Below are 21,606 nucleotides of genomic sequence, written 5' to 3' on the forward strand. Positions count from 1 at the left end.
TGTGTCCATGGCAGTTACAGATACAACACAGTGACTTCATGCATGACATTTGAACATACATTTAGTGAAGCTCCCTCTCCAAGCTGTGGTGAACTGGTAATTGTGGAATAACTGATACAAATCTAGTATGTGTTTTTTAAAAGACTTACTTTCAAGGTTTAGAACCAAGTGACAAATGAACTCTGTAACATCAAGTACAACAGTCTGATCAGTTATTTTGTTTTCCAACTCAGCATGATTGTGTGAATAGAACGGATGAATAATAAAACTCCCTGCGCGCAGTTATCTAATGGCACAATACCACAACAATTAAGATAACTTATTGACAACATAGATTTTAGATTGTATTAAAATCATAATAATGTTTTACACTCTTGATTTATTGTAACATTATATTAACATGATTAGAGTAATAAACATGGGATATGCCTTTTCCATTATTATCAACACTGACCTAGTCCAGTAAGAAAATAACATTTGGTGTTATTCTGAGCTTCAAGGTTCCAGACTGGGGAGGTGGAATGGGTACAGTGACCTTTAAAATCCCGGTGCAAAGTCTGCTGGCGACTGATATTCACTACCATTGCCTGCTGTGTTGCTGTGTGCGGTCTGTTCCAGGCTTCTCCTTTCCTGGCTACCCAAACTCCTTTCTCCGGCCAAATGCTACGCCATATCCATGGATGTTCGTTTCTTCTCCTCAATGAGTCTGGATCTGAGTACCTCCCCGACAATTTCTAGAATGGATTTCCATTCTAGACTGTCTGATTTGTCCCAGAAACCAATGTGCTGGGCCAGAGCCAGAACACACGTGGGTAAAGTGACATTTTGAAAATTCGTCGTTGGTTTTGATACTCTGCGTGGTTAGAGTATGATCCAATAGCTGATGACTTTGTTTTGTACAAAACCCCTAATTTTTATGTCACCACAAACGACTTCAATGACTAAAGACTAAAGTATGCACTGAATGACAGGGCAGTGAAAGGATTCAGTTTGAGTCGTCAGGCAAGGCTTTTCCTCCCAACTCTTTACAGTATTAACCCCAAGGTGCCTAGGCCAAGCGACAGCTCCAGTAGCCTACACAGCAATGACTTGAAGTCGGAAGATTACATACACCTTAGCCAAATACATTTAAATAATCTGTCTAAACATTTGTTGGAAAAATTACTTGTGTCATGCACAAAGTAGATGTCCTAAGCAACTTGCCAAAACTATAGTTTGTTAACAAGAAATTTGTGGAGTGGTTGAAAAATGGGTTTTAATGACACAAACCTAAGTGTATGTAAACTTCCGACTTCAACTCTATATATGAATGGTCAAAGCCATCGATCACGTGACACAATTCATTCCTATCTGAAGACTCAATAGCACATTGAAGCCAAATTAAGTTGGTTAAGATGGCGTCTCATGGAGACATAACATGCGCAGTTTGAGCTACTCCAGGAAAGTACATTGCCATGTTGCCCCCTCTCATTGAGTAACTCAAGTGGAAGGCCGACCAGTATACAGCAACTAAATTATCCTTTTTTTTTGTTGTTGTAATTTTTCCCCCTTTATCTCCCCAATTTCATGATATCCAATTGTGATCCAATTATGATCTTGTCTCGTTGCTGCACCTCCCCAACATGCTCGAGAGAGAGGCGAAGGTCAAGTCATGCATCTGCCGAAACATGACCCGCCAAGCTGTGCTTCTTAACACCAACTCGCTTATCCAGGAAGCCAGCCGCACCAATGTATAATAAAAACAGACGATGTAGCTGTACAATTCTAAATCTCAGCTCTGGGAAGTCTGTATGAGTAATAAAGGACACAGGTCCTCGAAATGAAAACAGGTACAAGAGAACAGTATAGGCTCAGAGTACAGCACCTGTAACATTTACAGCAAGATATAGAACCCTTGTAATGAAACGGAAATGTAACCATTTTGAATGACACTGTTCAACTGACAACGAAAGTCAGCTTGCAGGCACCCAGCCCACCACAAGAGTGCGATGAGCCAAGTAAAGCCCCCCTGGCAAAACCCTCCCCTAACCTGGACGACACTGGGCCAATTGTGCACCGTTTTATGGGACTCCCGGTCACGGCCGGTTGTGACACAGCCTGGGATAGAACCCCAGGCTGTAGTGACGCCGCAACACTGCGATGCAGTGCCTTAGACCGCTGCGCCACTCGTGAGGTCCTAAATTATCCTTTTAACTTCTTCTGTGTGTGATTGTATAATAATCGGTTCAAGGACGTACATCTGGTGTATTAGAAGCAATTATTGCCTTAGAATTTGTTTTGTATTTACACGAAGGATTACCACGAAGATTGCCGTTTGTCCATTCACTATAAGAAGGGTTAGCTGGCGACTTCACGAAAACGATGTGCGCGCTTTCATGGGGCAGAAGCGTGTTGTTGTGATTCTCGATGGCCAGATTGTTAGTAAGAGTTACAAGAAGCTGACATGTGGTGAGTCGTAAGGGCCTCGTTTCATCTTGTTCTTGATACCATGTCTTGTTTTGAGGTGTTTTGACTGATTTCATGTCTACGCTAATATAGCTCAAATTCTCTAGATAGCTAACCAACAACTGTAACAATGTATTTGAGAGACAAATCAAATCAAATCATCAAATCAAATCAAATTTTATTGGTCACATACTCATGGTTAGCAGATGTTTTTGCAAGTGTAACGAAATGCTTGTGCTTCTAGTACTGACAGTGCCACAATATCTAACAAGTGCTCATTGTGCAAATGTATTTATATTTTCTATTAATATTAGAGATATAGCTTACATGTTGGCAGGTAGCCTAGCGATTAAGAACATTGGGCCAGTAACTAACTGAAAGGTCGCTGGTTGGAATTCTCGAGTTGGACGAGGTGAAAAATCTGGCGATGTACCCTGGGGAAGGCACTTAACACTAATTAAAGTCTCTGCGGATAGGAGCGCACTGCTAAATGGCGAAAATTGTAAATGTAAAAAACAATCCATAGTTGGTCTATAATGGTGATCCTGTTTTCTGCAGCAATGAGGTCGGCCTTTCTCTTCCTTGGCTTCATTGAGAGGGGGCAGTCGTTCTCTCCTGCGACACGGTATGAATTACAGGCCTTACACATTAAGGCTCCATTGAACTTTGTTTTTCATATCACTCTATTCAATTCAATGAGTGTCTCTACGAAAATATAATTTATTTAAAAAAAAAAAACGACTATTGGAATGTTGTTCAGGATCTATGGGATGCCATTATCAGATTGATTCTTCACATTTATCAATAACTTAGATTCATTTATAGCAAGGCATATTTTAAATATACACATAATCATAAAATATATCAGTAATTTTAATTTAATTGGGGGAAATTAAGATGAACTCTTTCAATATAATTCTGTATCCAGCAGTAGCCTGTGCTGTCTAATGGTATGTGTAATTCTCAGTTCAGAGATAAAATAAAACTGTTGAATGCTGTCCCTAGCAATAGTTTAGGAGGTGATTCAGAGAGAAGAATAACATGTCCATAATAGGAATGGTGTGGCTGTACCATTTCCAACGTGCAGGGGGGAACTGTGCAAACTTTGTTTTAAAGTTGACAATTGAAAAACGCAAGAAAGAAAACACATTCTATAATATACAAAAAAATAATAATATACAATTTGGAAATAAGTGAATATGAACAGTCGTTTGGTGTTTATTGCAGGTTGCTTTTCTGTTTAAGTACAAAGGCCATCGTATCAGACTCCACTGTGTCCCCCTGGATGACTGCATGAAATGGAACAACCCAGTATGCCCTGAGACCAGGATCCATATGCACAGTTACTAGCAGAGAACTATGAAAGAACAGTTAATTCATGTAAAGATTTCGATGGCATTTGACTGGTAAACAATGTAATCAAGAGGGGAGATTATCCAATCAAGGATTGTCAGAAACACATGGCAAGCAACTTGCAATTTGTTTTTTGAGGCGCACCATGGCAGCTCGCTCAAGGTAAGCAGACAACGATAACGTTAGCTAGCCTACGAACTCTCAAATCAATGTACACACCATAGCTAGCTAAAAGACGCTAGTCCAAAAGTTGAGTTTGGCTTGTTACTTTTGATAATTACGTTTTGGATATCTCTAGAAGCGTGTTGTAATTATTTTTTTTTTTAAACAGATTTTGGCAAAGTTATTTGCCATTTTTAAGCGTACTAAAACTGAATGGTAACGCAGCTAGCGTAGCAGAAGAAGGTGGAATCAGCTGGAAGTAGCCTGCTCACTCCCACAGCTGTGGTGTGATTTAGCTTGCAAGCTGGTGCCACTGCTAACCAGCTGATCGACGATGTCAGTGTATTTTTAGATAGTAGCTAACATTTTAGTTAGCTCATTTTAAAAACAATTCCGTCGTGTTTAAAAAATAAATAATTATATATATATATTTATATATATATAGTTTGCTAGCTAACAACAATATTTTTTGGGATAACAAAAATAACTGGCCATTATGTAACGTGGTCCTGCGAGTTTTAACTAGCTAGTTAGCGAACGTTACTCATGAATTTAGCTACTAGGTATTTAATTGGCAAGTCAGAAGTTTGATAATTCACTCACTCGTAGCCAGCCTGGCAGTGTTAGTGGGATGCCTAACTAGCTCTTATCTAGCAGTTCGTAGGCTGTTTTATAACTAGCTTTTGCGTTTTAACTTGATACTGATCGGTAACGTTAACCGTAGTTAAGCTTCGTACAGAAGAACTAGCTACTAGTGTACTTTCAATCATTCCTTGGTATACATTTTTATTTGCTAACCAGCAGAATTGAATATGGCGAATAGCTAACCACCGCGCATGAACAGCTGACTGCATTTTTAGAGGTCTCAAATCGAAACTTGTTTGTTTTGCAAATAAATCCCAATTTCCCTAAATGCAGGAAAAGGAAGGAATGCGAGTTGACCATGTCCCCATTCATTGTACCTTTTTAAAGTATTCTTATTTTTAGTTACTCAACAACTTTATCAGGTTTGAAATGAATTGCAAGTGATTCACAGTGTTGTCGGACACTACACCACTGACTTTAGAAACGGAGCGTCTCATTCACGTGAATGAGCATTGTTTATTGTTGACCAAACCCATCAATAGTTGCTGATAGTCCCTTGTCTAAAACTCTCCATACTGTCTCTCTGCGTAAAGCCATAATAGTCGTAGATATAGATGTATTATTTGCCTTATTAGGCCAATCAAAGTTAATTATGCCCACAGTACCCTGCAATCACATCCTTACATTGAGTACAGGCCCACACATCCCATGCAGACACACACCTGTGTTTAGGTTGATGAAAGTTAATTCCGTCTACTGCCTTTGTATAGCATTGAACCCTACCCTTGTCTACTACTGGGAGAAACAATTGCACCAGCTGATGTCGAGGGATAAACTGTCCTCATGAAGCTAAACCTTAAAGGTGTAGCGCAGGAGAAATGGACCCATGTTTATATAAAGAATGTAGCTATTTGGGCTTAGATATCAACTCAGTAGTCTCTTCAAATCACTCTTTAAGCATTTCACTGTAAAGTCGACACGCATCTTTTGCGCATGTGACAAATAGTTGATTTTTAAATCTAGACTAGAGAAAAATAAATGCTGTTGCACCTTGCTTACCAACCAAGGTGGAATAAAGATATTTGGCTAATTTAAAAAAAAAAGCCATCTTTTTACTGAAACAAACTTCCTTTGTTTACCATCAGTGGCTGAATATCTTTTCACCTCCAATGTATACTAGAGTCAGTGGATTGTGAGTAGTGATACAGGGTGAACCACATGTTGACCTTTGCCCACTGCAGGGGAAGGAGTCTCTCTGTCCTTCCCCTCCCCCACTCATCACACAGCCCTTCTCTTTAGTTGAGGCTAGTATGCTGCGTGTTGCTTCTACTTTGCTAACTACAGACAGCCCTGCGCCTCTTATAAAACTTAAAAGCCTGCCATCAGCCGACTTTTGTGGTTCGAAGGAATTTCAGTGCAGGCGCCTGCCAAGGTTTTGCCTGTAGGCCCCTCAGCTAGGCCTACGTTAGCTTATAGTATGCAGTTTGTATTTTAATGATGTCATGCAGACATGGTTGTGTTATAGGCCTACATTTTGGATAAAGGCTCATTCTTGCATCCCTTCTGAAAAGCCAGACACGACACATAGTCTACATCTATGGGACGGCTGGATTTAGAAGTAGGCCTAGCTTGATGAATGATCATTCTAGTCCTTATCAGTCTGGTGTGTTCTTGTGCTTTAATGTAAGAGACAGGAGAGGAGAAGAATAGATGTAAGATGAGATTTTGGGTAATCAGTTTTAAGGGGACCTAGGGGTTAGTGTGCATCAGACCACCACTGGGGTACCAGTACTGAGTAATGATAACTTGGCTATATACATGGGGTAGCAGTACTGAGTAACGATAACTTGGCTATATGCATGGCGTACCAGTACTGAGTAATGACTTGGCTATATACAGTTGAAGTAGGAAGTTTACATACAGGTTTTAATGACTCCAACCTAAGTGTTTTTCAACCACTCCACAAATTTCTTGTTAACAAACTATAGTTTTTCTAAGTCGGTTAGGACATCCTACTTTGTGCATGACACAAGTAATTTTTCCAACAATTGTTTACAAACAGATTATTTAACTTGTAATTCACTGTATCACAATTCCAGTGGGTCAAAAGTTTACATACACAAAGTTGACTGTGCCTTTAAACAGCTTGGAAAATTCCAGAAAATGATGTAATGGCTTTAGAATCTTCTGATTGAGTCAATTGGAGGTGTACCTGTGGATGTATTTCAAGGCCTACCTTCAAACTCAGTGCCTCTTTGCTTGACATGGGAAAATCAAAAGAAATCAGCCAAGACCTCAGAAACAATTGTAGACCAAGTTCATCCTTGGGAGCAATTTCCAAACACCTGAAGGTACCACGTTTATCTGTACAAACAATAGTACGCAAGTATAAACACCATGGAGCCGTCGTACTGCTCAGGAAGGAGACGCGTTCTGTCTCCTAGAGATGAACGTACTTTGGTGCGGAGTGCAAATCAATCCCAGAACAACAGCAAAGGACCTTGTGAAGATGCTGGAGGAAACAGGTACAAAAGTATCTATATCCACAGTAAAACGAGTCCTATATAGACATAACATGAAAGGCCGCTCAGCAAAGAAGAAGTCACTGCTCCAAAACGCCATATAAAAAAACACTACGGTTTGCAACTGCACATGGGGACAAAGATTGTACTTTTTTGAGAAATATCCTCAGGTCTGATGAAACAAAAATAAAACTGTTTGGCCATAATGACCATTGTTATGTTTGGAGGAAAAAGGGTGAGGCTTGCAAGCCGAGAACACCATCCCAACCTTGAAGCGCCCCCGCCCCCGTGCTAGCAAGCCGAAGAACACCGTGAAGCATGGGGGTGGCGGCATCATGTTGTGGGGGTGCTTTGCTGCAGGAGGGACTGGTGCACTTCCCAAAATAGATGGCATCATGAGGCAGGAAAATTATGTGGATATATTGAAGCAACATCTTAAGACATCAGTCAAGAAGTTAAAGCTCGCTCACAAATGGGTCTTCCAAATGGACAATGACCCCAAGCATACTTCCAAAGTTGTGGCAAAATGGCTTAAGGACAACGAAGTCAAGGTATTGGAGTGGCCATCACAAAGCCCTAACTGCAATCCTATAGAAAATGTGTGGGCAGAACTGAAAGTATGTGCGAGCAAGGAGGCCTTCAAACCAGACTCAGTTATAACCAGCTCAGTCAGGAGGAATAGGCCAAAATTCACCCAACTTATTGTGGGAAGCTTGTGGAAGGCTATCCGAAACGTTTTGACCCAAGATTAACAATTTAACCTTTCTGGGAAGGGGGTTCCGCTAGCGGAACACCTGGCCTACAGCCAGTGAAATTGCAGGGTGCCAAATTCAAACAGAAATCTTATAATTAAAATTCCTCAAACATACAAGTATTATACACCATTTTAAAGATAAACTTCTTGTTAATCCAACCACAGTGTCTGATTTCAAAAAGGCTTTACCGCAAAAGCACACCATTCGTTTGTTAGGACAGCGCCTAGCCACAAAAAACCATAGACATCTTCCAGCCAAGGAGAGGTGTCAGAAATAGCTTTAAAATTAATCAATAACCTTTGATCTTCATCTGGTGGCACTCCCAGGACTCCATGTTACACAATAAATGTTTGTTTTGTTCGATAAAGTTTATCTTTATGTCCAAATACCTAATTTGAAATTGGCACGTTATGTTCAGAAATGCATTGTCTCAAACTAACATCCGGTTTTGTGTGAAAAGGAGGTTTTGCCTGCCATATGAGTTCTGTTATACTCACAGGCATTATTTTAACAGTTTTGGAAACCTTAGTTTTCTATCCAAAGCTACTAATTATATGCATATTCTTGCTTCTGGGCCTGAGTAACAGGCAGTTTACTCTGGGCACGCTTTTCATCCAAACTTCCCAATGCTGCCCCCTATCCCTAAAGAGTTAAAGGCAATGCTACCAAATACTAATTGAGTGTTTGTAAACTTCTGACCCACTGGGAATGTAATGAAAGAAACAAAAGCTGAAATAAATAATTCTCTCTACTATTATTCTGACATTTCACATTCTTAAAATAAAGTGGTGATGCTAACTGACCTAAGACAGGGAATTTTTACTTGGATTAAATGTCAGGATTTGTGAAACTTGAGTTTAAATGTATTTGGTTAAGTTATGTAAACTTCCGACTTCAACTGTACATGGGGTAGCACTAATGAGTAATGATAACTTGGCTATATACATGGGGTACCAGGTAATTGAGGTAGATGTATACTGAACAAATATATATAAATGCTACATGCACATCGATGCTCCTTTAACTTGGGTGATCTGTGGCATTGTGTTGCGACAAAACTGCACATTTTAGAGTGGCCTTTTATTGTCCCCAGCTGAAGGTACACCTGTGTAATGCTTTTTAATCAGCTTCTTGATATGCCACACCTGTCAGGTGGCTGGATTAACAGATGTAAACAAATTTGTGCTAAAGATTTCAGTGAAATTAGCTTTTTGTGCCAATGGAAATATTCTGGGGCTTTTTAATTCGGCTCATAAAACATGGGACCAACACTTTACATGTTGCGTTTTATTTTTGTTCAGTATACATACAGGTATACCTAGGAATACAGTGACAGATAGGTAGCAGCAGTGTACGGTGTATTCAGAAAGTATTCAGACCCCTGTATTTTGTTACGCTACAGCCTTATTCTTATTCTAAAATTGATTAAATAAATGTTTTTCCTGAAATCTACACACAATACCCCATAATGACAAAGCAAAAACAGTAACAAAAAAAAAATATTTACGTTATTTACATATGTATTCAGATCCTTTGCTATGAGACTCGAAATTGAGCTCCGGTGCATCCTGTTTTTATTCATCTTTTGATGTTTCTACAACTTGATTGGAGTCCGCCTGTGGTAAATTCAATTGATTGGACATGATTTGAAAAGGAACACCCCTGTATTTATAAGGTCCCACAGTTGACAGTGCATGTCGCCATGAGGTCGACGGAATTGTCCGTAGAGCTCCGAGAAGGGATTGTGTTGAGGCACAGATCTGGGGAAGGTGCCAAAAAGATTCTGCAGCATTGAAAGTCCCCAAGAACACAGTTGCCTGCCTCCATTCTTAAATGGAAGAAGTTTGGAACCACCAAGACTCTTCCTAGAGCTGGCCGCCCGGCCAAACTGAGCAATTGGGGGAGAAGGGCCTTGGTCAGGGAGGTGACCAAGAACCTGATGGTCACTCTGACAGCGCTTCAGAGTTCCTCTGTGGAGATGGTTGTCCTTCTGGAAGGTTCTCCCATCTCTGCAGCACTCCACCAATCAGGCTTTTATGGTAGAGTGGCCAGACGGTAGCCACTCCTCAGTAAAAGGCACATGACAGCCCGCTTGGAGTTTGCCTAAAGGACTCACACCATGAGAAACAAGATTATCTGATCTGATGAAACCAAGATTGGACTGAATGCCAAGCATCACGTCTGGAGGAAACCTGGCACCGTCCCTACAGTGAAGCATGGTGGTGGCAGCATCATGCTGTGGGGAGGTTATTCATCGGCAGGGACTGGGAGATTAGTCAGGATCAAGGGAAAGATCAATGAAGTGAAGTACAGAGATCTTTCAAGTCCTGTGCATTCTGGAGCAGGTTCTCAGACTGGGGCGACGGTTCACCTTCCAACAGATCAACAACCCTAAGCACACAGCCAAGACAACGCAGGAGTTGCTTTGGGACAAGTCTCTGAATGTCCTCGAGTGGCCCAGCCAGAGCCCGGACTTGAACCCGATCGAACATTTCTGGCAAGACCTGTGCATCGGCGCTCTCATCAAACCTGACAGAGCTTGAGAGGATCTACAGAAAAGATTCGGAGAAACTCCCAAAAAACTGGTGTGACCAGCTTGTAGCGTCATACACAAGAAGACTCAAGGCTGTAATCGCTGCCAAAGGTGCTTCAACAAAGTACTAAGCAAAGGGTCTGAAAACTTATGTAAATGTGATATGATGATTATAAAAAAAAAAACATTTTTTTTCGAAAAACGTTTTTATGCTTTGTCATTATGGGGTATTGCGTGTAGATTGGTGAGGGGGGAAAAAACTATTTAATCAATTTTGGAATAAGGCTGTAATGTAACCAAAATGTGGAAAAAGTCAAGGGGTCTGAACTTTCCGAATGCACTGTATGTGATGAGTCAATGGGGACCTTATATGCTGCAGAAATGTTTTGGTACCCTTCCCCAGATCTGTGCCTTGACAAAATCTTGTCTCGGAGCTCTACGAACAATTCCTTCAACCTCACGGTTTGGTTTTTGCTCTGACATGCACTGTCAGCTGTGGGACCTTACCAAATCATGTCCAATCAATTGAATTTACCACAGGTGAAATCTAACCAAGTTGTGGAAACATCTCAAGGATGATGGGCTCCCGAGTGGCACAGCAGTCTAAGGCACTGCATCTCAGTGCAAGAGGCGTCACTACAGTCCCTGGTTTGAATCCAGACTGTATCACATCCAGCCGTGATTAGGAGTCCCATAGGGCGGTGCACAATTGGCCCAGCGTCGTCCGGGTTTGGCCGGGGTAGGCAGTCCTTTGTAAATAAGAATTTGTTCTTAACTGACTTGCCTAGTTAAATAAAGGTTTAAATAAATGATCAATGGGGATAGGATGCACATGAGCTCAATATATTAATTACTATATTAATATTTTGTATTTTTAAAACGTTTTTTTTTTTGTTGATGCATATCCAGGGGCACACTCCAACACTCAGACAGAAATGACCAATAAAACATTTGTGTTTAGTGAGTCCGCCAGATCAACGACAGTAGGGACGACCAGGGATGTTCTGTTGGTAAGGGTGTGAATTTAGCAGGACAGAGAAATGGTTAAGTATAAAAATAAAAAAAATGCAACGAGTACTTTTAGGTGCCAGGGAAAATGTATGGAGTAAAAAGTACATTATTTTCTTTAGGAATGTAGTTTAGTAAAAGTTGTCAAATATAAATAGTAAAGTACACATACTCAAACTGCTTAAGTAGTACTTTAAAGTATTTTTACTTAAGTACTTTATACCACTGGATTGTGAGTGTGTTCTAGGAACCTCCTATAAAATTACTTGATGCCGGGCAGAGCAGGACGATAGCCTAGCTGTTTGAGGGCAGTCTATATTTTGTTGCCAGATTTCCAAATGACAATTGAAGCTACATCCAAGTTCTCCACCCAGATCAAGTGATCCACACCCTTCTTACTTCAACAGAGCTGATTTTTTTTTAAAGATTTTTTTTTTAAATCCAGTAAAGTAAGTCGTTGTCCTTTTTACATGTATTCTGGCAGCGTGCCATTCTAGAGGGAGTGTTTGAAACCGATGATGTCAACCCCATAGGACTGTATGTCTATAATTACACCTGTCTCCAGATACAGTGCCTTCAGAAAGTATTCATACCCCTTGACTTATTTCACATTTGTTACAGCCTGAATTCAAAATTGATAAAATATATTTTCTCTCTCACCCATCTACACACAATACACCATAATGACAGTGAAAACATGTTTTTAGACATTTTTGCCAATTTATTGAAAATGAAATACAGAAATATCTCATACAAATGTTTTTACACCCCTGAGTCAATACTTTAAATGCACTTTTGTCATTGATTACAACCGTGAGTCTTTCTGGGTTCCATACCTGGACGGCGCAACATTTGCCCACTTATTTATTTGCAAAATTCTTCAAGCTCTGCCAAATTGGTTGTTGATCATTTTTAACCATTTCAGGTCTTGGCATATATTTTAAAGTAGATTAACTGAAAGACCTTCACTGTCTTCTTGGTAAGCAACTCCAGTGTTAATTTGGCCTTGTGTTTTACTTAATTCACCTTTCAGCAGAATAATTTGTCTCCCAGTGTCCGTTGGAAAGCAGACTGAACCAAGTTTTTTACTCTAGGATTTTGCCTGTACTTGGCTCTATTCCGTTTCTTTTTATCCTAAAATAATTCCCATATCCATAACATGATGCGGCCACCAGCATGCTTAAATATGAAATTAACGCTTTGTATTCATAACCAAAAGTCAATTTCTTTGCCAAATATTTTGCAGTATTACTTTTGTGCCTTGTTGCAAACAGGATGCATGTTTTGGAATATTTTTTATTTTGTACAGGCTTCCTTTTCACTAGGTTAGTATTTTTGGAGTAAAAACTGATGGATCAACATTGTATTCTCCTATCACAGCCATTAAACTCTAACTGTTTTAAAGTCACCATTGGTCTCGTTGTGAAATTCCTGAGCAGTTTCCTTCCTTTCCGGCAACTAAGTTAGGAAGGATGCCTGTGTCTTTGTCGTGACTGGCTGTATCAATACACCACCCAAAGCGTAATTAATAACTTCACCATGCTCAAAGGGATATTTTAATGTCAGCTCTTTTTCCCTTTTTTTTCCCATCTACCAATCGGTGCCCTTTGTGAGGCATTGGAAACCCTCCCTGGTCTTTGTGGTTGAATCTGTGTTTGAAATCCACTGCTCTACTGAGGGACCTAACAGATAATTGTATGTGTGAGGTACAGAGATGATTTTTGAATGACTACCTCGTGTTAAACAGTTATTGCTCACAGTGAGTCGATGCAACTTACGTGTTTAGCACATTTTTTTGGGGGTCCTGAACTTATTTAGGCTTGCCATAAAACAAAGGGGTCTAAATACTTATTAACTCAAAACATTTTCGTGACACAATGGGGTATTGTGAGTGTATACCAGTGAAATGTGTTTTCTCAATTGAATCACTTTTTAAATTCAGGCTGTAACCCAACACTGTGGGAAAACGTTAAGGGGTGTGAATACTTACTGAAGGCACTCACTGTATGATGTGCACCCCCCCCCCCCCCCAATTACACCTGTCCCCAGAAATGATGGGAACACATCCCCTGTTACACCTGTCCCCAGAAATGATGCGAACACATCCCCTGTTACACCGAAGTGATTTTGGACCCTCAAAATCCTTCGTCAGTCATTGGATATTTTTTTTCTGGTAATGGTGTACTTTGTGTAATATCAATTATCAATCCAACTTGCTCTCCTATAAAGCCCAAATCTTAACCTGAGATCTACCCAAGTCTTCCATTTTTGATATCTGTGCATAATTTAATTGACTGAAATCTTAAGTGTATACTGACTTCAGAAATGTGTACTGTTCTAAGTGACCACTCTAAACCTATCTGTCTGATTCCCCACAGCTACAATGAAGAGAGGAACCTCCTTCGCATCCGAGAGCGGGAGCGGCGGAATCAGGGAACCTTCCAGGAGAAGGAGTTCTACCAGGAGACCGTTCCCCTGTTTGGGGAACCCTATAAGGTCAGACTACTTCCTGTTTTTTTCCCCCCCTTTTCTCTAGGCCCTTATTAGGACTGCAGGAGGACATACTAACAACTACAAACATGCGACGTATTCCCAAAATGCAGGTTATTTCATGATGCTATTCATTATTCCATTCTATTTGAAATAAGAGAATTAGAGGCCAGAGGAAGTGTTTTGCTTGATGACATCATGACCAATGCATTTGCATGTTGATAATGTAACAGTTTGTTTTGTAACACAGTCCACCTGTCAGTGTGTTGCTGTTAAGAGATGAGCTGTTGTGAACCCGACTCCAACCTTTTTTATTAGAAACTCTTCAGAACATCTCGTTGATGTATTTAGGCGTTGCTCTGGACATGATGACCTGCGTTCATACTAGAGGTCGACCGATTAATCAGACTTTAAAAAAAAATAAAATGATAATGACAATTACAACAATACTGAATGAACACTTATTTTAACTTAATATAATACGTCAATAAAATCAATTTAGCCTCAAATAAATAATGAAACATGTTCAATTTGGTTTAAATAATGCAAAAACAAAGTGTTGGAGAAGAAAGTAAAAGTGCAATATGTGCCATGTAAAAAAGCTAACGTTTAAGTTCCTTGCTCAGAACATGAGAACATATGAAAGCTGGTGGTTCCTTTTAACATGAGTCTTCAATATTCCCAGGTAAGAAGTTTTAGGTTGTAGTTATTATAGGACTATTTCTCTCTATACGATTTGTATTTCATATACCTTTGACTATTGGATGTTCTTATAGGCACTTTAGTATTGCCAGTGTAACAGTATAGCTTCCGTCCCTTTCCTCGCCCCTACCTGGGCTCGAACCAGGAACACATCGACAACAGCCACCCTCGAAGGATCGTTACCCATCGCTCCACAAAAGCCGCAGCCCTTGCAGAGCAAGGGGAACAACTAATCCAAGTCTCAGAGCGAGTGACGTTTGAAACGCTATTAGCGCGGACCCCGCTAACTAGCTAGCCATTCACATCGGTTACACCAGCCTAATCTCGGGAGTTGATAGGCTTGAAGTCATAAACGGCTCAATGCTTGAAGCACAGCGAAGAGCTGCTGGCAAACGCACAAAAGTGCTGTTTGAATGAATGCTTACGAGCCTGCTGTTGCCTACCATCGCTCAGACTACTATATCAAATCGTAGACTTCATTATAACATAACACACAGAAATACAAGCCTTTGGTCATTAATATGGTCGAATCCGGAAACTATCATCTCGAAAACAAAACGTTTTCTTTCAGTGAAATACGGAACCGATCCGTATTTTATCTAACGGGTGGCATCCCTAAGTCTAAATATTGCTGTTACATTGTACAACCTTCAATGTTATGTCATAATTATGTACAATTCTGGCTAATTAATTACGGTCTTTGTTAGGAATAAATGCACTTCACACAGTTTGCAACGAGCCAGGCGGCCCAAACTGCTGCATATACCCTGACTGCTTGCACGGAACGCAAGAGAAGTGACCCAATTTCCCTAGTTTTAAGAAATTCATGTTAGCAGGCAATATTAACTAAATATGCAGGTTTAAAAATATATACTTGTCTATTGATTTTAAAGAAAGGCATTGATGTTTATGGTTAGGTACACATTGGTGCAATGAGTGCTTTTTTTCGCGAATGCACTTGTTAAATCATCACACGTTTGGCGAAGTAGGCTGTGATTCGATGAGAAATTAACAGGCACCGCATCGATTATATGAAACGCAGGACACGATAAACTAGTAATATCATCAACCATGTGTAGTTAACTAGTGATTATGTTTGTTTTTTATAAGATAAGTTTAATGCTAGCTAGCAACTTACCTTGGCTTCTTGCTGCCCTCGCGTAACAGGTAGTCAGCCTGCCACGCAGGCTCCTCGTGGAGTGCAATGTAAGACAGGTGGTTAGAGCGTTGGACTAGTAACCGGAAGGTTGCAAAAACGAATCCCCGAGCTGACAAGGTAAAAAGCTGTCGTTCTGCCCCTGAACAAGGCAGTTAACCCACCGTTCCTAGGCCGTCATTGAAAATAAGAATGTGTTCTTAACTGACTTGCCTAGTTTGAATAAAGGTGTTCAAACATTTTTTTAAATTCGGCCACAATCGGTGTCCAAAAATACAGGTTACCGATTTGTTATGAGAACTTGAAATCGGCCCTAATTAGTCGGTCGACCTCTAGTTCATACCGTGACCCCCCCTCTGTGGCCTAGGTCTAGTTACCACGGAAGTCAAATAAAATTGAAAAAAAAAATGGATTTGTCATATGCTTCCTAAACAACAGGTGTAGACTAATCGTTAAATGCATAATTACGGGCCCTTCCCAACAATGCAGCGAGAACACACAAGGAATAAATACACAATGAGTAACGTGGTACCAGTACAGAGTCGATGTGCAGGGGTATGGGGTAATTGACGTAGAGATGTATGTATAGGTAGGGCTAAAGTGACTAGGCAACAGCATGGATAATAAAGAGTTAGTGACAAAAGGGTCAATGCTGATTGTCCAGGTAGCTATTTGGTTAGCTATTTAGAAATCTTATGACTTGGGGGTAGACGCTGTTCAGGGTCCTGTTGGGTCCAGACTTGATGCATCGGTACTGCTTGCCGTGCGGTAGCAGAAACAACAGTCTATGATGTGGGTGGCTGGAGTGTTTGACAATTTGTAGGGCCTTCCTCTGACACCACTTGGTCCTCATTGGCTGGGAGCTTAGCCCCTGCGATGTACTGGGCCGTGCACACAACCCTCTGTAGCGGTTTGATGCCAAGCAGTTGCCATACCAAGCGGTGACGCAGCCAGTCAAGATGCTCTCATTGATGCAGCTGTAGTAAAGGCTAGCTCCAGGCTTAAGGGCGTTTTTTGATATTCTCTTATGTAACTGTCTCAGCCTAGTGCAGGGATGGGCAACTCCAGTTCTCTGGGGCCTGATTGGTATCACACTTTTGCCACAGCTAACACACCTGACTCCAATCGTGACCTTCAGTTTAGAATGCAATTAGTTTAATCAGCTGTGTTGACTAGGGATGTGGACAGTGTGTGACACCCCTCCAGCCCTGGAGGACTGGAGCTACCCGTCCCTGATGTAGGGAATAGGCCTAGTGCCCTGGCTTTGAGTCATTCTTAGGGAGGTCTGAAATGAGTAGGGGGCAGGGCCTATATACATGCATTTGGAAAGTATTCAGACCCCTTGACTTTTTCCAGATTTGGTTACATTACAGCTTTTATTCTAAAATTGATTAAATGTTTTTCTTCAATCTACACACAATACCCCATAATGATGATGCGAAAACAGGATTACCGGATACCTTATTTACGTATTCAGACCTTTTGCTTTGAGACTCCAAATTGATTCAGGTGCATTCTGTTTCCATTGATTATGCTTGATGTTTCTACTACCTGATTGGAGTCCACTTTTTGGTAAAATTTCAAATTGACTGGACATGATTTTGGAAAGGCACACCTGTCTATACAAGGTCCCACAGTTGAAAGGTACCAAAAACGTTCTGCAGCATTGAAGGTCCCCAAGAACACAGTGGCCTCCAACATTCTTAAATGAAAGATGTTTTAGAACCACCAAGACTCTTCCCAGAGCTGGCCACCAGACCAAACTGAGCAATCGGGGGAGAAGGGCCTTGGTCAGGGAGGGGACCATGAACCTGATGGTCACTCTGGCAGAGTGACCATAGTTCCTCTACGGAGATGGTCATCTTTCTGGAAGGTTCTCCCATCTCTGCAGTACTCCACCAATCAGGCCTTTATGGTAGAGTGGCCAGATGGAATCCACTCCTCAGTAAAATACACATGACAGCCCACTTGGAGTTTGCCAAAAGCCACCTAAAGGACATTCAGACCATGATAAACAATATTCTCTGGTCTGATAAAACCAAGATTGAACTCTTTGGTCTGAATGCCAAGCATCATGTTTAGAGGAAACCTGGCACCATCCCTACGGTGAAGTGTAGCAGTATCATGCTGTGGGGATGTTGGAGACTAGTCAGGATCGAGGGAAAGATGAACAGAGAAAAGTACAGATCCTTAATGATAACCTGCTCCAGACCTTAGACTGGGGCGAAGGTCCACTTCCAATGAAACAATGACCCTAAGCACACAGCCAAGACAACGCAGGAGTCTCCTTGAGTGTCCCAGCCAGAGCCTGGACTTGAACCCGATCGAACATCTGAGGCGAGCTGATAATAGCTGTGCAGCGACGCTCCCCATCCAACCTGACAGAGCTTGAGAGGATCTACAGAGAAGAATGGTAGAAACTCCGCAAATACAGGTGTGCCAAGCTGGTAGCGTCATACCCAAGAATACTCTAGGCTGTAATTACTGCTAAGGGTGCTTCAACGTACTGAATACCTATGTAATATTTCACTTTATTTTGAATACATTTACACATTTCTAAACCTGTTTTTGCTTTGTCAATATTGGGTATTGTGTGTAGATTGAGGGGGGGGGACTAATTTAATACATTTTAGAATAAGGTGGTAACGTAAGAAAATGTTAAGTCAAGGGGTCTGAACTTTATGAATGCACTGTGTATACAAAAGTATATGGATACGAATGCACTGTGTATATGGAAACGAATGCACTGTGTATATACAAAAGTATATGGATACCCCTTCAAATTAGTGGATTCGGCTGACATCACTCGCTACCGAGTTCCAAACTGCCTCTGGAAGCAACATCGGCACAAGAACTGTTCATCGGGAGCTTCATGAAATGGGTTTCCATGGCCGAGCAACAGCACACAAGACTAAGATCACCATGCGCGATGCCAAGCGCAGGCTGGAAGGGTGTAAAGTTTGCCACCATTGGACTCTGGAGTAGAGGAAATGTGTTCTCTGGAGTGATGAATCAAGCTTCACCATTTGGGAATCTGGGTTTGGAGGATGCCAGGAGAACACTTCCTGCCACAATTCATTGTGCCAACTATAGTTTTGTGGAGGAGGAATAATGGTCTGGGGCTGTATTTCATGGTTTGGACCCTTAGTTCCAGTGAAGTTACATCTTAATGCTACAGCATACAATGACATTCTAGATGATTCTGTGCTTCCAAATTTGTGGCAACTGTTTTGGGGAAGGCCCTTTCCTGTTTCAGCATGCCAATGCCCCTGTGCATAAAGCGAGGTCCATACAGAAATGCTTTGTTGAGATCGATGTGGAAGAACTTGACTGGCCTGCACAGAGCCCTGACCTCAACCCCATCAAACACCTTTGTGATGAATTGGAACGCCGGCTGCGAGCCAGACCTAATCGCTCAACATCAGTGCCCGACCTTACTAATGCTCTTGTGGTAAGTTCCCGCAGCAATGTTCCAACATCTAGTGGAAAGCCTTCCCAGAAGAGTGGACGCTGTTATAGCAGCAAAAGGGGGAACAACTCCATATTAATGCCCATTATTTTTGGAATGAGATGTTGGATGAGCAGGTGTCCACTTTACCAAAAGTAAGTTGTTTATATACCAGAGGATTAAATCTGGGCCTTTCCAGGTTAGAGGAACTACTTTATTGCTTTTCAGTTGTGTACTGCAGAAAATCCATATCAGATTGTAACAGGGGAGTCCGTTACGAGGCACATCTAGCTAATATGTTATTGTGCATGTTTCATAGTACTCACACCTTGAGGAGCTCTAGCAAGCTGTAGCAAGGAAACGGTGCCTAAATGATTTTATAATAGCATTTCATGAGGAATTGTTTATAGTACTACATCCTCATACACTGTACAGCAGTGGTTCTCAAAACTCATCCTAGACGGTTTACAATGTTGTTGTTAGCCCTGAACTAGCTCACATGATTTACCTAGTCAAGGGCTTGATGATTTAGTTGACAAGTTGAATCAGGTGTGCCAGCTCTGGTTGTAGATCAAACACATGGTTTTGAGAACCTCTGCCTAACAGACTACAGAGAGTAGGCTATGCAAGTAGCTATGAGATTTTGATAGGTTTGCCTCACACAGTTTGGTTTATTGATGACATCACTGAGGATGGGGCCATGTGGATGGAAATCCCAGCCTGTGATTGGAGACAGATGGGAACCCCCAGTCAGCCATGTCCTCTGGAAATAGATGGAATCCCCAGCCAGCCACTTCTTCTGTAGACCATGGAGCTGTTCGGGTAATGAGGCCTCTTGGAGCCACTACTCAGGAGGGAATGGGAACCCCTGAGGAGTACTCTAAACCGGAGGACCAACCAGTTGGTTCTGTCCCCCGTCAGAACCTGTCAGCTCCAGCAGCCGCTTGTTATTTAAAGCAGGGATGGTTTTGTCTAGAATGGATACAGCTTTAGTCTAAATTGACTTATTTTCATAGCAGGTTAATATAACTTGTGCAGCAAGTTGGGAGAATTGACATGGCAGATCAGGATAATTAGGTTAAGGTTAGGAAAATGGTTTGGGTTAGCTAAAATACAAAAAGTAATACATTTTTGTTGTCAATTTGACAAAAGCTATTTAGACTAAAGGTTCAGATATCTGAATTTGTAGTAATCATGGTCAAATTACCGACCATGAAATTAGTTATAAAATTGCTAAATCTTCTCTCTGCCCAATGGCAAAATGTGTAGAATTGCAGAAAAAGAACTCTGCATGAATCTCTGCAGTCAAGTGGGGCTGATAAAATGTTTTGCTTGCAAGGTGGGGGGGGGGTGCCCCGGAAAACACAACTTCGGTCCCCCAAAATGCTAGGGCTTTTGTCGGTATGGATGTGGGTACGCAGACCCTCTTCCTCATGAGTTACAATCAAAGTTGTCCACCCCTGATTTTAAAGGAACACAGTTAGCTATTTAGGCTCCTAGAAAATAAGAGGGTGCAGCTTAAAATAATGCAATTTGGTGAGGCTCTTTTTTAATTCCGTGTCTGTGTGCTGGTTGGCCTTGGTGTCCAGTGGGTCCGTGAGAGAGAGGCTGTATAATATATATTTTTAAACCTTTTATTTAAGTCAGTTAACATTCTTATTTACAATTACGGCCTACCAAAAGGCCTCCTGTTGGGACAGGGGCTGGGATTACAAATATAGAACAAAACACATCACAAGACACCACAACACTACATAGTCAGACCTAAGACAACAAAGCGTGATAGCAACACATTACGATGACAACAACATGGCAGCAGCACAAAACATGGTACAAAACATTATTGGGCACATGGGAAGTGATGCATTTTGTGTGTGTGTGTGTGTGTGTGTGTGTGTGTGGTCAGGGAAGTAGGCTAAGGCTTGAGACGTTTCTAAGCAATCCTTAAAAAAAAAAAATAGAAAATTACAAATGATTGTGAAAATATGAACCTAATAATGTTATTAGATCATTTTATAGTCCACCCTTTCTACTTAACACCGTCTCAATCACTTTCTTTCAGTCTTTTCTCCTGTTAACTCAGTTATTTCTTATAAAGAAGCACTACTTTCCCTTGGTGGCTGGCAGCTGTAAAGTATATCCCTTTACCATGGCTAAGCTGATTGCTTTGTTTGTTCAGTGGATGAATGGGAGGCTCTGTTTCCTTGGTCGGCTGCCTGTTGTGATGCATTTGGTTCATTCTGGCAAATCCTTATGTTGCGTTGTCGTCAGCTGGGTCTGTGAACAAGGCCAGCCTCTCAAGGTGAACAATGTTGTAGGATGTGAATTAGCTGTCACTAACATCCCAGGCTTAGGGTTAGGTACTGCTGGTTGATTCACAATGCATAGCGTCTCATATTGACCAGAGAGAGGCGAGGTAGGAGTCTTTTAGGGACAGGCATTGTACT

At 41.3% G+C, this 21,606-nt stretch overlaps 1 protein-coding gene across 3 annotated transcripts in view; it reads left to right on the top strand.

The window, feature by feature from the left end:
- Positions 1-3,731: 3,731 nt before the first annotated feature.
- The window catches only part of LOC106568507 (AF4/FMR2 family member 1), a 72,147-nt gene continuing 54,272 nt past the window's right edge, over positions 3,732-21,606 (top strand). For 2 of the 3 annotated variants that reach the window (XM_014138925.2, XM_014138926.2), the window contains exons 1-2: positions 3,732-3,960; positions 13,742-13,859. In XM_014138925.2, coding sequence (XP_013994400.2) covers positions 3,944-3,960; positions 13,742-13,859 — 135 coding nt within the window. In that variant the 5' untranslated portion in view covers positions 3,732-3,943. The remainder of the gene's footprint in view (positions 3,961-13,741; positions 13,860-21,606) is intronic. The other variant, XM_014138927.2, reaches the window with a different exon arrangement.

Source organism: Salmo salar, chromosome ssa13, assembly GCF_905237065.1.
Source record: "Salmo salar chromosome ssa13, Ssal_v3.1, whole genome shotgun sequence".
In the NCBI taxonomy this organism is placed as follows: domain Eukaryota; kingdom Metazoa; phylum Chordata; class Actinopteri; order Salmoniformes; family Salmonidae; genus Salmo; species Salmo salar.